Source organism: Gossypium hirsutum, chromosome D12, assembly GCF_007990345.1.
Source record: "Gossypium hirsutum isolate 1008001.06 chromosome D12, Gossypium_hirsutum_v2.1, whole genome shotgun sequence".
Taxonomy (NCBI): Eukaryota; Viridiplantae; Streptophyta; class Magnoliopsida; order Malvales; family Malvaceae; genus Gossypium; species Gossypium hirsutum.
Window position 1 is genome coordinate 47,203,697 of NC_053448.1, and position 15,779 is coordinate 47,219,475.

Consider the following 15,779-nt stretch of genomic DNA (forward strand, 5'->3'; position numbering starts at 1 on the left):
AGTTAAAAGACTATAAAAGAAAAAAATTAAATTGCTCAAAATGAAAAAAATTATGAGGACCAATTGTAGAATTTAAACTAAAATTTTTATTTGAAACGATGATCTAATGTACTATGTCAGCTTACTATCACACTGTTAATGATAATTAATGGCTCAGTGATTAAAATGTTACAACACGATAACGTAAGTGGCTAAAACGAAACATTTCAAACATAAATAACTAAAATATAACTTGAGACAAATAAAAATGACTATTTTGATAGTTTACCCAAAAGAAAAAGAAAGAAAAACGACATCATATTTGCCACGCAAGAAACATCTCCGCCAACCAACATATCAAACCAAACCTGTTTGTTGGGAATAAGGGTAACCCGACGTTCCAATTTTAGTTGCATTTTGGAAGAAAAAAACAAGACAAACCAAACAAAAACAGAAATGGGTTTCCCCGATGCATCCGCAATCGGCGGAGGCCCGGAACCCGACTCTGAATCCGCCCTCCTCCTCCGCACATCCCTAAAACCAGAAGACAAATTCAATTTGGGCTACATCATCTACTTCACTTTGGGCGTTGGCTTTCTCCTCCCATGGAATAGCTTCATCACTGCCGTCGATTACTTTTCCTACCTCTACCCGGAAGCTTCCGTCGACCGTGTTTTCGCCGTCGTTTACATGGTCGTCGGCCTCGCTTGCCTCTTGGTCATTGTATTTTATGCTCACAAGAGTGAAGCTTACATGCGGATCAATGTTGGTTTGGGCATTTTCGTGGTTTCCCTGGTCGTCGTGCCTGTTATGGATGCGGTTTATATCAAGGGTCGGGTCGGATTGTATGACGGATTCTACGTCACGGTCGGTCTTCTCGCTCTGGCGGGTATAGGCGATGCGCTTGTTCAAGGTGGGCTCATTGGAGCGGCTGGGGAATTGCCTGAACGCTACATGCAGGCTATCGTTGCGGGATCCGGCGGTTCTGGTAATTTAACGAACAACTTTTTGACTAACTGTAGATATGGATGTTAATTTAATTTTGTTGATCCATGAATTCTTGAAAGTTGGTGAAGTTTATAAGATTGGTACTTAAAGGAGTCATTGGTCTATTTCTAAGGAACTTGTTCTTCATTATTTGAAGGCTCAGAAATTTAGCTGTTTAGTATTGTTCTGGTCTGTGACCTCCGGTTTCCGGTACCAACAAGATCCTCGGCTAAGTCCAGAGTTGACCCAGGTCTGACTCCATTTTCGGGAGCAAGCTCCCTCTATGCGGTTTTCTCCATCCATAAGATTCAAATTCAAGACTTTGCTTAAGGGCATCGAGCTGTTCAGTAATTACTAATTATTATAGCTTAAGTAGCCCAACCAGTGGTTTGACTCAAGGATAGCTTAATTATATGTTAGTTGTTTTCAAGGTATGTTTTGCTTTAACAGCTTGTTTTGCTTTAACAGCTTGAAAGTTGCCTTGATTCGCCAGGTATGTAATAAAGCTCTTGATGACACTATGAACTCTGAATCTTGAACCACTTGTAACATTTTTCCTCTACCACATATGGTCTATGGCTATGCTTTTTATATGGTGTAATAGAAATTAAACCTTAGTTACTATTAGTACCCATGTGGTCAGTAGTTTCACTTGAATATTCCTGGATACAAAATTCATTTCTTTCATTTTTTATCTTTTGTATTGAATCCTATTATATGAAGAACTGTGCTGCTTCCTCGTCTAATGAAATTTTAATTTGTCAAATTGTTGGGCGCAGGGGTCCTTGTTTCAATGCTAAGGATCCTAACCAAAGCTGTATTTCCACAAGATGGTGATGGCCTGAGAAAGAGTGCCTACCTTTACTTTTTTACTAGCATTGTGTTTATGGTCATATGCATAGTCTTGTACAATGTGGCACACAAACTTCCGATTATGCAGTACTATGAGGAGTTAAAGGCTGAGGCTGTTAAGGAGGAAAAAGCAGAGAAAGGTCCCATGACCGGGCCTGTTTGGAGAGCAACCTTGTGGAATATAGTAGGAACAGTCAAGTGGTATGGATTTGGGATCGTCCTCATATATGTTGTGACTTTATCAATATTTCCAGGATACATCACGGAGGATGTGCACTCATTGGTTCTCAAGGACTGGTATCCGGTCCTCCTTATAACAGGCTACAATGTGTTTGACCTGGTTGGCAAATCGTTGACTGCAGTCTATCTCCTTGAAAATGCAAAGCTTGCGATTTCCGCTTGTGTTGTGAGGTTACTGTTCTTTCCTCTCTTCTTAGGTTGCTTGCACGGTCCTCAGCTCTTCCGAACAGAGTTTCCAGTCTCGTTACTGACTTGCCTTCTAGGGCTAACTAATGGCTACTTGACAAGTGTGTTAATGATCATGGCTCCCAAATCTGTCCAGATACAACACGCAGAGACTTCTGGCATCGTTATGGTGTTGTTTCTAGTAGTTGGTCTGGCATCAGGATCAGTCATAGCTTGGTTCTGGGTCATCTGATCATCAGCCAAGATCTCTCCAACAGGTGGCCGCTATGAATTTGTGCTAATGATGTTTTTACCTTTGTAAAGTTTATCTAAAAGTCGTTGTTTGTAGCAGTGTTTTTCTTCAAATTGTATGATGAATACTGTGCCTGAAGTGTGCATATCTGCTCTCAATGTATGCCTGTATCTTAAAAACATGATGAAAAAAAATGGAAACATTTGGCTATTATCTGCTTTTTATAGATTTTTTCGGAGTTGCAATATATTTGGCATTTCGTAGCTAAACTTTCTTTGCATGTCATGTAATAAACTTAAGTTTACGTTTTAAGTAAAACAAGAAATAAAACGTAAACTTATAAAATTTTGAAAAAAAAAAATTTCATTTGTAAAATATAACAACAGTCTCTCTCTCTCTCTCTCTCTCTCTCTCTCTCTCCTCTTTTCTTAGTTTGCCGGAATGAGTTGTTCAGGCTTCATTGTTCTTTTGGGTGGTGTTTTGTCATGGAGTTGGATTCTAGTAATCTTTCCTTGGCTGAGGAGGAGGACACGAAATTAGTGGTAGAGTTGGACGTCAATCTTGAGGATGATATCATCTATGAGCTTTGTCTGGTGAGGAAGTTTCTCAAGAAGCGGACCATTAATTTCCCGGCAAGGGAAAGAACTTTGTTGCTGGAGACTGCTTTAAAGGGCAATGATCAAACCGATTGGGGATATGGGCCTGTACTTGATGGGACATGTTAAGAAACAACTAGGTGTCATGCATAATGACATGTTACCCCTCTAGGTTTGACATATAACCTCAAAGGTATCTCTGAAGAGGCCTTCTCATGAGTAGGCGAGTTAGGAGGTGGAGCTAAAGAATGGTGAACAAACAAGCTGACGAACAGGGAGGTGACGAACTGCAGATCAACTAGCTGGCAAACATGGGAGTTGGGGGAGGTGGCAAGCTGGGAGCAGAGTGGCGAGCAAGCAGAGTGGCAAACTAGTGGGGTGGCGAGCTAGCGGGGTGGCGAGCCGAATGACATCCTTTCCTTGATTAGGTTAAGATCCGAATCACCCGGACAATGTAACACCCCTCACCCGTCTCTGTCGCCAGTATCAGATTACGATATGCTACAGTAATAAATAGAACAGGAACATGTAAATTTGATTCAAAACTTTAACAAAACATTCATCATATCTCAATCATTCAACATACATGTTTTGCATACAATTTCGAGCTTAAATTGAGCCATGTGATAAATCGTATGTGCAAATATATACCTTATTATGTAAGCTACCAAGCCAAATCTTTAACTATATCATGAGTATGCACTTAACCATTCCTTATATCTGTTCAAAATGCACAAAACCATTTCCTACTTCTAACCAATATCCCTCAAGGCATCATCGTACAAAATTAACCAATTCCAAAGTACATTCCCATTTCATGCCAAATTAGAACATAGCCACTCATGTGTCTTATATGTAATCAACAAACCAATTTTCTATCATCTAAAAATTGATCATAATGTCAATCTAATAACCTATCATTTGACAATAGGCATAAGCTCACATGTAATACTAATAACATCTAATTTGACCATCAAAATATTATACCATAGCCACCAACAAAATCTCACATTTTCTATCATTCCATATCATCATCAAACCTACTAAAACCCCCATGGTAATATATACATCCTTTCACATACTTAACAATTACATTCAAAATACCATTTCCAAGCCATAAGATATCATATCCACATGCCAACAAGCACATGTAGTTTATACAATACCATTAAACATTTAACTTTCAATCCAAAACACATAAATAAAATTCAACTCTTCTTTACATGCCACATAACTGAGTTGAACGATTAAAGGTCTACCAAAACAAGGGTTGAATAGTGTGATCTTCAGGATGATTCGATTTGTCGAGTTTCGCAAAATATCAACTACAAAAACAGAAAATGAAACAGAGTAAACTTTAAATAAGCTTAGTAAGTTCATAGGATTAAAACAATAACTTACCTCAGATCACATTAATGTATACTGAATTTAACTAATTTAACTATATCTCTGTCACAACATATCACATTTACAATGTGAGCATTTCATACATATAAACTATTAACTATCCATTCATTTCGATGTCATTTCTAAGTAACTGTTAAACATATTACTCATCATTTGTTCAATTCAATCATATAACATTTTAATAACAATATAAACATATCCATTTTTCATGCATTTCAAACATATCAATTTCCATGTATCTCATGGAATCAATCAATACTCTTTCTTTTAAACAGTTAGTCCGATGAACTAAATAATAAGATATAGATACGCGGGTAACTCCACCACACCAGATAGCTCAATAGAGTGATAATTACACCACACTCAAACACCATAATGTAAAGCCCGTAGGCACAAATATCCTATCATGTAATATATTCCATCCCTCCACTACACCAAATGGCTCAAAAGAGCGTTAACTACACCACACCAAGGCACCATAGTGCAAAGCTCGGTATTCCACAACAAATGCAGGATTCCGGCATAAATTGTGATATCTCCGTCAAATCTTTTACTCCACATCATCTTTTATACATATCCCCTACTAGCGCGCAATCAACCCTATTGGCATGTCAATTGTATCTTATCCCGATACCTCATTTTCTAAAACCACTAACCTTCGATATGAACCACTTGTACTTTGACTAACTGACCAATTAATAAAATCTATCAAATCAAAACTCACAATAACACTATATTTAACTCGTAAATATTAAATAATATTTACGAACTCACTCATCGAAATTATGGTCCCAAAATCACTGAAAAATAGGCTATTACAGGCGGACCGAATTTCGGGTTTGTAAAGTATTATATAACAACATTATTTTTATACAAATTATGATATAATTAAAAATAAATAAATTGTCCTTACCAAAAAAAAAAGTTTAAACTGGCTTCGTCTCTTAATTCATCTTTTTTATCTTCACTTTATCATCAAGTAATAATACCCTTTTCCAAATGGTGAAAATTGTTATAATCAAATTTATGGCTTGATGTCTGCCAATAATGAATACTCTTCTTCTCTAAGGAAGGGAAGAAGAAATCCTTCTACAATTTGTTAATATTGTTCAAAGCCTAGTGTTGAGCTAGGAGATTTATAATAGGTTTCTTTTATATGCTCGAGGAGGAAGTCTACTAGGCTTGAGGAATAAGTATGGTGGAAAAACACTAGAAATGGATGTAAAGTGCTACATCCAGGTGATACTTGAAGGGCTTATTCATCACAAAAAGGCTCGTTCATTCTGATCTAAACATGGTATTGGTTTAGCTCCTCTAAAGATTGTCAATTTTGGATTAATTAAACAATATGAGATAAAAGATACAGGTTTGGGTTTTTGAGGTACAAGATATTACATGTCTCTTGAATCAATTGTCGGGAAAGTGGTGCATTGACTGTATGGAGAGGATTTAAAGAGACAAACTTTTGAGGGAAGAGTCACTAAACACTTAGGAAGACATGCCAATGTTAGAGAAGAATTTTTGATGGAATGCTTTATTATTGATCCAAACCAAAGGTGTTGCTACTATGTCACCTCTGTCTTCTTATCCCAATCCACATGCTTCCTGCAACTCATCCCATTCTTTACCATATCTCCAACAGCAAAAAGTATATTTCAGTCTCGACCTCCAGCAGGTTTTATCATGTTTAATAGTCTCACTTAAAACGAGAAAGTCTTACGAGGAAACAAGGATAAGAGAGCGAAGAGCAAAAAAGAGCTACGCGTACTTGTGGGCCTAGTTATGCTTAAAACAATCAATCTAGCAGGAGCATATATGTGGACATGGTCGCACATGCTTCGCTTTTACCTTAGGTTTTATGTCGATGCTTGCCGTGCAGGCTCCCCAGCAAACAATGATCATAAAATTCTGAGCTCTTTGTTTACTTCATGGACCTTTTCATTGAAGAAGCCCCTCAAGGACTTAAAACAATCTTATGTTCCTCTTCGATCTTCAAAAAGCTCTTCTTTTAGTTGGTTTTTTTCTTGGTCGTAGATAGAATTAGATTTTTTTTTACACCAAGATATTAGCATTTAGCATTATTGTCTAAACCCAACAATTCATCATATAATCCCATATCATGCTCATATATTTTAGGTCAAAGTACTTGAAAAATGTCTAATCTAGCTTACCTGTTCAATCCACCATTAAAATACTACCAAAGAAAATGTAAAATTAAATTTAACCCCATAAAGAAAAAGCACATTTCATTAAACCAATCCACTTCGTATACGACGAGAAGAAGAATAGAAAAAATACAATAGGCTCTAACATGCCTTCGTTCCTACTCCCCTAATCTGAGGCTTGAGAAATGATTACCGTCCCCTCATTTTTGTTTCATCTTTGAAGAAAGATTAAGCAAATCCAGATTGTTTATAATCCAAGAAATCACATGCCCAAGTTTAGAGCCACCCGGAATTGCTCCGGAACACGGAGCAATGGTGCTTGACTTGATCCGGGCTTCCCCAGCTGACCACAGGCAGCCATCTGATCATCGCCTCTACTGAAGCGCATAAAAACAATGCAACCACCTTCTGCTAAAATATTTCTAAACTCGATCATCTTCTCATCGCTGCTCGGTCTAAATTGAGAACCACAATGAGGATTAAATGAAATAAGATTGATTTTGCAAGGAATACCCTTCACAAGATCGATTAACCTCTTTGCATCTTCAATGCTGCAGATAGAAATTAAATCAAAGTCCCATTGGCGGTTAGAATTATATCAATTCAAACTAAAATTGCAAAAACTAATAAACACCTTAGTGGTTTCAGAATATGGCAATCAACGATTCAAAAACAACAGAGATATTATGATAGCTTGATTAGAGTTCTACAATAGACCAACAAGTAGGATATTGAGGTTACATCACTGCAGAGACAAACGGATTGAGACCCACTGAAATTCAATCTGTAGACCCAAAATCTATACTTCGGGTCAAAGATAAAGCAAAATGTTTGAGACACAATGTGTTATATATAATCATATTGTCCAAATCTCAGTTGCACTTGAACTGGCCCTTGAAATTGATACACACACATTAATTGACAGTCCACAAGTTTCAATATTTTAGGGGAAAGGATGATTGCATACAATCTAACTCCGCATACCCACACACTTAAACAATATGAAATATTGCTCAAAAGGGAAAGGTTATCTAACCTGTCATTGATTCCCGCTAGCATCACATATTCAAATAGAACTTTGTAGTTATTTTTGAACTTTAGTTCCTCCTTAAGGGTCTCAAGAAGAAAGCTTAATTTATACTTCCGATTAATTGGCATGATCCAATTTCTGACCTGCATGATTTGTCAAAAAAATGTCAGTCTACCACTGTCTAGATCTCCCCCTCTACATTTATTTGTGCCTTCCTTTGGTGTGCGAGTATCCACACAAGTGCACTCCTCTCTCCCTTATGTGTGTGTGCATGTCTGCGTATATTTATGCAAGAAAGAGGAGCAGCAATAAGAATATTTATGATAATAAAGTACCTCATCAGTTGTAGCATTCAAACTAACAGCTAATGCACATTTTGATTCATGGAGAAAACGTTTCAGCTGGGGGACAAGTCCACTTGTAGAAACAGTGACCTTGCGAGGGCTAAAGTGAAGGCCTTGTTCATCCACCAAGATATCAGCAGCTTTTATGACATCTTCAATATTATGAAATGGCTCACCCATTCCCTGCAAATTCACGAAGCAACAATAGGATTAGGGTTTCACTGAAAATCATTGAATACCCATCTCCCAGATAATCTAAGACGACCCTGTTGAACCCACTAGTATTCTATAGAAAGAGGATTAAATTCCCACAATATTTTCATTTATTACGACCAAAACAGGTAAGCAGGAAACCATTGACTACTCAACTACCATATAATCTAACAAAACCCATTGAGTTTACTACAGTAAAAACAGGATTAAATACCCACAAGATTACATTGTTCGCCACAAGATTAATTGAAAGAAGCTGATGTGGAAAAGAAAATTGGAACAACAATAGTTCATTTAAAGGGAAATTCTTTTGAGTGTCTACACACAATATAAAGGGTTGACAACTCTACTTGCTATATAAAATTAAAACACGCAATAACAAAACGCCAAAACAGAATTCTTGCAATTATTCCTTAAAGAAATGAAAATTTTTGCTCAAAAACTGACTTTCAAATAACTAGCACTTTATGACTACAGACCAGTTTGATGCTTCCAGAACAACAAAACTCCATCTAGTAGACACACAACATGCCAAATTATTAATATAAGTATACATTCTAATAGATAGAAGAAAAAGTATGCAGATCCCAACAGGCAAGAGAGCAATTATATTTTCTCAAGCATTACACTCAATGAACACTAGAAATCTACAATAAACATACCATAAATACAACATTTGTAATAGAACCAACATCACCAGAGAGCAATCGCCTAGCATATACTGCTTGCTCTACAATCTCGGCTGCTGTTAAATGCCTCCTCAGACCCATCCTACAATATGGATCCATGAATCAAAGGCATGCACCTTATTGACAAAAGATTTCTAAGAGTCTGAAATTATCTAAATTGCCAATTGAGGAAAATATAATTTACCTGCCAGTATAGCAGAATTGGCAATTCATGGCACAGCCCACTTGACTTGAAACGCAAACAGTTGTCCTGCCCCTATCGCAAGGTATCACAACTGTTTCTATTACCAACCCGTCATCCAGCGCGAACAATATCTGCAACCTCCTGTGTGAGTTTCAAAATCAATGAGAAGTTTCTCAAAGTAACGCAAGCAACTGACCCAAGGTGGACATACAAATTTAAGGTAAGCATCCGAGTCAAAACAAATAGTCTAATCACATTGCAAGAGATTGCACATGATTCGATTATGCGTACCTTTCTAGTGCCATCAGATGCAGTGAGAATATCTTTCAAGGACAAGGCCCTAAGTTCAGCATGCTCACTCAGCATTTTCTTGAAATCTTTGTTTAATCCTAAAAGCCACGATTGCACATCAGTTCAATCAGTACAAAAGAAAAGTTACAGGAATAACACGGGAACTAAATCAGTTCGCTCCTTAGCAAGATTACAAAAGCAAAAACAGAACAAAAAAAGAAGAAGGAAAACCATGGTTCTCTAATGGATGAAGTAAGCTTGATAGAAAGAAAAAAGAAAAAAAAAACCTTTTAGCTCATCAATATCATGTGCCCAGATATTGTCTCCATAGAGACGCTTCCATAACATTAAAGCCTGACCAGGCCTGAATCCATGTGATTGAACCCATTCCTGAAAAAGAAACCCCCAATAAGATTAGACACACGGATTCAAAATACAAACTTCAGACCATAAATTGTTCAAATAAAATAAAGACCCACTTGAAATTCGGCATAATTCAGCCCTTTGAGAAGCACCTTGGAGCCCTTGGGCAGATGTGTATAGGTTTGGCCACGTTCACCATCAGGGAAATCATGGTTTTCTGGGAGGGAAAGTAGTGAGGCTGCAGAAGAGCAGGAAGAGGGGGTGGAAATAGAAATGGAGCGAGGGCCATGGGAAGAAGGTAAGGAAATGAGGTGAGGCGGTTTGAAACAAGTGAAGGAAAAGAGAGGGTGAGGGGGAAAACAAGGAAGTGTAGTAGCAGAGGAGGAATAAGCCATAGCGAGGAAGAGAGGGTTAACTCCGAATCGGACTCGCCTCATCCACATATAACCCATCTCCATTTTGTGTTTTGTTGTTTACTGAAAATCCCAGGTTTTCATCAGGGTTTCGTTTCCGATACTAGCATCTTACACGACGTCGTAGCTCTTTTTGTTAGGGGAAAAAACCAATGGAAATTAGAATAGAAATGAAATATGTAAGATACGTTTTATGGGGAACCATTTTTAATTTTCTTTTCTTAATAATTAGAATATATCTCAGACTTTGGACTAATCACCTGGAAGAAATTTAGACTAATTTATTTCTTGCAAATTAAGATATTACAAAATCAAATAATATTAAAATTTAGATTATAATCACTATTTCTAGTAAATTTGAAACAAATATGATATTACTTCTTAAATTATTATTATTTAAGTTTAGTTTACTTTACCAAATAACGAGTTCAAACATTAGAATTTATTATCTAAAGTTATTTTGCTTTAATAAATAATGGATTCACTTATTCCAAGTTGCTTGATTTTTTTTATTTATTTACTTTTTTGAAAGGAGGTCGATTTGGTTAAAATAAATTTGTGAAGTGCAGCAAAGGTAACAGATTCACAAAATAAGAAGTACCCCATCAAGTATTTGATAATGCAAACCATACACTTTGCGCATAATCACTCATTAAGGAAATCTCATACTTACACTTGACGGGATTTGAACTCAATTATTATACGAAATTCCCCCACCAGAAATAATATCGAACCACTGTCTACCTAGAGCCGATGAACCTCTTAACACATCTGATATCATTGTCAATGAAGAGTTTGTCTCCCAACTCTAGTGAGAGCCTAAATGTCTAAAGGGACGGCGGGTTCACAAAGTGGAAGTGTGCTCATAGGGTATCTGAGAAGGCGAAACATACAAGTTGTTAATGGACAAGCATCAAGGAAATCTCCCATTTGTACTTGATGAAATTTGAACCCATATTTTCGAGCAAATCAAGCTACAGCTTGCTACCATGCGCAAATATAATATTTTATTGATGGGTGACTATATATCCATGCTCATGGTTCACCTATTTAGGCACCCGATGAAACATTTTTATTCTATGAACCATCACCTTTTCAAATACTCAAACCCTCGTCAATGTTAGGAAACTGACACTTTACAAACTTCTCCCGATTGAATCAATCTCCCCTCAACAAACATAATCCAAATACTTAATAAGATTTGACGTTAATACATATTGTTTTGAAGGTAGAACTAAATGCATATTAGATTTAAATTTTGAGTAATTATATAAATACAAATATTAAAAAAAATACATATATGCAACCACTATAAACCCTAAATCTGCTGCGGTTAGGGTTGAAATTCAAGATCTTAAGTAAACATTTTTCCATTATTTCAAATTATTATTTGAGATTAATAAGTCAATTTTTTTTCCTTCATCAAGAAAAACCACTAGTTTTTAATTGTCTAGTGACCTTAAGGCATTTAGTTCTGCCATTAAATAAAACAATGCAAAGAAAATGAATGGTATTGCCATGAGTATATGACTCAATCGCATGCAACTATTTCCCCTAAATTAACAAAAAGAAGATTAAAAAAAAGAGGCTATGTCAAATCACTTCATTATAACTTGAAAAGATACGACCAGCAAGAAATATATGATTATGAAGTACTTCAGGCCTACATAATATTAAACTTCTCATGTCTAATCTAAACGCAATAAACAGTTGCTACCCAGAATAGAAGAAATAAGTAAACAGGTGAAAGCAAGTACCAAAAGCTAGCTGTTTTTAGCTCTAAAATGTCTGTTTGGAGATCCAACCAAATGGTTCTGCTGGATTTACAGCAACGATGAGAAACAACTCTGAGCACTACACTAGTTTCCAGATTTCTTCTTCCTAAAATTGCACTTCCATTACCCTTTTGAAGATTGAGATGTAGCATAAGATTAGGGCAACAAGTGCACTGGACTTTATTCTTGGCTCAGAAGCAAAGCAAACACTGCCCACAAAATATCACTCTTCAACAACATTCACCAGCTCATACTCTATCAGTGACAGATTGTTATCTTCCTTCACATTGAAACTGGCAGGTTCATCAACCTCAACACGACCCCACTTGTCCACTGCAAGCCTCATTGATCCTTTAAACATGTCTATTTTCGCGTTGCGGAGAGTTACAGTGGCACCCTCTTTCATTAAGTCCACTACAAAATAAAGATTGTCTTAGCTCTAAGAAACACTGTAATCTTCCAACAAAAAAGCATGTATTATTGCCTTCACCATCAAACAACTCCATGTAATGAAAACATGATCTTGAAATGATCGAGTAAACATATTCATAATCAATAATCTCATACGATCTCATATAAATGAGATATCAATTCTCATATTGGTGAATTTGGTTACATGTGTAAAGTTTTCTTTAATAGTCTGGTCCGTGAACTCTACTACTTGCATTCTTTGTAATGACTGTATGGAATTGTTTTTCTTTCGTGTAGTTATGGCAGAGCATTTTACAGACCTCTAATACAGCAAGGACATGATAGCCGGTCAACTGAGCGTAATTGAGTGATCAACAATTTCAAAGGGAAAACACCTTAGTCAATCTTATTACACTTGCATGGACAGCACAGAATGCAATCCTAGACGACACTCTGGACAACCAAACTCTCAAGGAACTAGAGACTAGCAGCTACTCGAGCCCTTTTTTTTAACATACCTCTTAAATATATTATTAATCAGTTCATAATGTTCTATTCAAACTATTTGTAGTTCTTCTGTTATATTCCCTAATGATATAAGGGTTCAATTCAGCCAAATTACTAAATTAGACTTTTAAAGGCCGTAACTAGCATTTATTTCATTCTTGCGATTCAAATGAACAACTAGCATTCATTTTATTCCAATTCATGTTTAGCAACAGAAAGCCAAGATCAAACATACAGTAATCAAATAATCATTATGTATAGAAAACCTTCTGTTGTTAAAATTCATAAAATCGGAAGATGCACAATGTTTAAAAGTGTGTGAATTTATATCAGTCATGACATCTGAACACGCAATTTACCAATAAGCTAATAGTTTGTAATCATAAGAGCCACAACTAGCATTTATTTCACTCTGCGACACTATCAGCAACCCAAAGATAGACCTTTCCAGATAAACCGTGTTAAAGGAATCTTGACAAACACAAATGCTATCACTACTACCACAAAAAATACTATCACGTCATAGGAAACCAATGTTGCAGTAATTGTCTAAAAGAATAAGAGAACTAAATATAAAATGCCGGAAAGATAAAACCATAAAACATAAAACTAACCAAATGCAGTAAGATGCATGACAAGTAAAACCTCTAGCCATAACAAAAGTAAAACTATTGCCCAATTAAAACCTGTATCCGGAGAAGAATATGAAGAACATACCTTGTTCATTTCTAGCAGTAAAGATAATCATTCCTGTCTCATCTCCTACCAGGCATTCCGCAATTCGCATTTGACGAACTTGAGGACCATCAGCGCGCCCCTTCTGCAATACCATCTTTGTGCTGACAACCTTGACAGTAAGAGTGTGACCACTAGTGCCAGGGCGAAGTTGGTCCACCTTGGTGAAAACAGGTTTCCTCAATGACTTCGATTCTGCCATTTCAATAACTTCTGAAAGAATACCGAGAGAAATAGATGGTGAAAACTACAAGAAAACCAGCGTTGACAAAAAAAATAAACCACATAGAACTAGCGTCTTAACCATGGGACAAATTACAGCAGATTATTCCACATTTAAAATGTTTTCGAATCTAAATTAAGCTAAATCGTTTTTTTGAAAAAAAAACCTGCGAAATTCCAATTGATGTCAGAACAAAATTAATGATGAAAACAGCTAGATTTAACATCCAAAGGCAATACTTCGATCATTGTAACTTGAAATTCTATCTAACAAGAAAGCATAACTCTAATCATAATCAATAACTTCAGATAGAACAGTAAAATCCCAGACTTTCCCCGGAATAATTACATTTTGGTAGGAAAACAGGCATACGAGAGAATAAGTTGAATCGAATCTAAGGAATCAGAGTCCGATTATCCTGGTTCCTGATCATCTAACAGAATGGTGACGAACGATACTAAAATTTTCAGATGAAATACAAACGAGAAAGAAGTGCAAACTAAAAAGATGATAAATTTAAAGATTAATAGGAAAAGAAAACATAAGAAAGGTTTGAATGTTACCTGGGGAGATCTGGAGAGCGAAGTGGAATCGAGGATTTGAGAGAGAAAGAGAGTTAAAAAAAGAAAGGAAGATTTGTTTGAGAAGAAACACTCCACTTCAAGTCGGCTGAATCTAACAGGTTTTAGCCGTAGATTTCCGATTGTATTTGTGTATACCTAAATTACCTATTCTCTAACGGTGTCGTTTCACTTTTTGGCTTTCCTTACTTTGGATTAAAGCTTTGATTAGAGCCTAGGCGTGGGAGGAGGGAGATTTGATTCCGTTGGATTGAATTTTTAAATTGTTTAATCGTTGATCCTAATTTTATTTGAGTTCGGTTTTTTGTTTTTTTATTTCTTAAATATTTCTAGCAAACAATAAATTTTCAGGAGCTTTTAAATTATTTTCATTATTTTAAATATAAAATATTTATTTTTATATCATAAAAATTAAAATTAAGTTTATATTAAATAAAAAATACAATTTAATTCGATTTTGAATAATCGCAATTTTTGAACTTACATTCCATAAATTGTTTAAATATTTTGATTTGGGTCAATTTTCTTACTCAGGGTCAATTATCAAGAGTTTTTTTTTTGATAATTTCTGTTAGCCTTTTTTTAATTTGAATTATTTTGATTTGAGTAATTTTGGATTTAAAATATTTTGGATGTATTTTATTTTTTGAGTTTAGGGTACTAAATAAAATAATTTTTTTAAAAATTTAATCAATTTACATAAAAAGTATATAAATTAAATACTCGATATTATAAAAATAAATATAAAAAATTGAGTTATTTTTTTAATTTAAAAATGAATATGTTTTTAGTTGAGGTTTAGTTCAGCTGAAACTATTATTATTCTAGTACATTAAATAATTATTATCTTCTAATTGAAATATTTAGAAGCCATCAAATAGTATATCAAAAAATGAATATTTTCTTATTCGAATATAACTCAATAATTTGTTGAATTTGAGGCTTGTTATCTATTTTAGCATTACAATATCAAATTCAAATATGTAAATTGATGAAGAAATTAAGGTAAACTAAAATTATGGTCGGTTATGTGAGTGCAAAATTACGTAATAAATATATTTATTAAATTTTATATAATAAGTGAATAAAGTTTTAATTGAAATGGTATTTTATATTCAAATTTTACATAAGTTTTTTTATTGATTTTAAATATATATATATATATGTAAGCTTAATATATTATTTGATATTCAAGTTTTACATTTATTTCTAATATGGTTTTTGTATTATTTGTTTGTCTAATTTGGTACCTATATTTAACAAAAGGTATACATTTTTGTACCCCAAACGTAACTATGCTAATTTTTAGTGTTTAATTCAGGTTTTTAGGGTTGATTTGATGAAAATTAATTGCCAATATAATTAAGTTTGAATTT

The 15,779-nt window shown here is 35.1% G+C and overlaps 3 protein-coding genes across 3 annotated transcripts; 1 reads left to right on the top strand and 2 right to left on the bottom strand.

Annotated features, from left to right (window-relative positions):
• The first annotated feature begins 328 nt into the window (after window positions 1–328).
• Window positions 329–2,686, top strand: LOC107946220 (equilibrative nucleotide transporter 1). Its single transcript, XM_041106909.1, has 2 exons — window positions 329–967; window positions 1,746–2,686. The coding sequence occupies exons 1-2, from the start codon at window positions 436–438 to the stop codon at window positions 2,474–2,476; spliced, it is 1,263 nt and encodes a 420-aa protein (XP_040962843.1). The 5' UTR covers window positions 329–435; the 3' UTR covers window positions 2,477–2,686.
• A 4,022-nt stretch (window positions 2,687–6,708) lies between these two features.
• Window positions 6,709–10,317, bottom strand: LOC107946221 (dual-specificity RNA methyltransferase RlmN). Its single transcript, XM_016880454.2, has 8 exons — window positions 9,875–10,317; window positions 9,683–9,785; window positions 9,396–9,493; window positions 9,105–9,235; window positions 8,894–9,002; window positions 8,010–8,201; window positions 7,681–7,817; window positions 6,709–7,195 (listed from the first exon to the last, which is right to left on the bottom strand). Exons 1-8 carry the CDS (start codon window positions 10,214–10,216, stop codon window positions 6,907–6,909), a joined length of 1,401 nt encoding a protein of 466 aa, XP_016735943.2. The 5' UTR covers window positions 10,217–10,317; the 3' UTR covers window positions 6,709–6,906.
• Window positions 10,318–11,760: 1,443 nt separating this feature from the next.
• Window positions 11,761–14,542, bottom strand: LOC121224161 (uncharacterized protein At4g28440). The gene is made up of 3 exons (XM_041106911.1): window positions 14,386–14,542; window positions 13,582–13,812; window positions 11,761–12,360 (listed from the first exon to the last, which is right to left on the bottom strand). The coding sequence occupies exons 2-3, from the start codon at window positions 13,799–13,801 to the stop codon at window positions 12,170–12,172; spliced, it is 411 nt and encodes a 136-aa protein (XP_040962845.1). The 5' UTR covers window positions 13,802–13,812; window positions 14,386–14,542; the 3' UTR covers window positions 11,761–12,169.
• Between the last annotated feature and the right edge of the window lie 1,237 nt (window positions 14,543–15,779).

Coding starts and splice junctions, on each gene's coding strand:
- LOC107946220 (XM_041106909.1), top strand. CDS start 436: ATGGGTTTCCCCGATGCATCCGCAATCGGCGGAGGCCCGGAACCCGAC. Junction 968..1,745: donor TGCGGGATCCGGCGGTTCTG/GTAATTTAACGA, acceptor TGTTGGGCGCAG/GGGTCCTTGTTTCAATGCTA.
- LOC107946221 (XM_016880454.2), bottom strand. CDS start 10,216: ATGGAGATGGGTTATATGTGGATGAGGCGAGTCCGATTCGGAGTTAAC. Junction 8,202..8,893: donor TTACAAATGTTGTATTTATG/GTATGTTTATTG, acceptor GTGAATTTGCAG/GGAATGGGTGAGCCATTTCA. Junction 7,818..8,009: donor TGAATGCTACAACTGATGAG/GTACTTTATTAT, acceptor CAAATCATGCAG/GTCAGAAATTGGATCATGCC.
- LOC121224161 (XM_041106911.1), bottom strand. CDS start 13,801: ATGGCAGAATCGAAGTCATTGAGGAAACCTGTTTTCACCAAGGTGGAC. Junction 12,361..13,581: donor TACTGCTAGAAATGAACAAG/GTATGTTCTTCA, acceptor TTTATTTTGTAG/TGGACTTAATGAAAGAGGGT.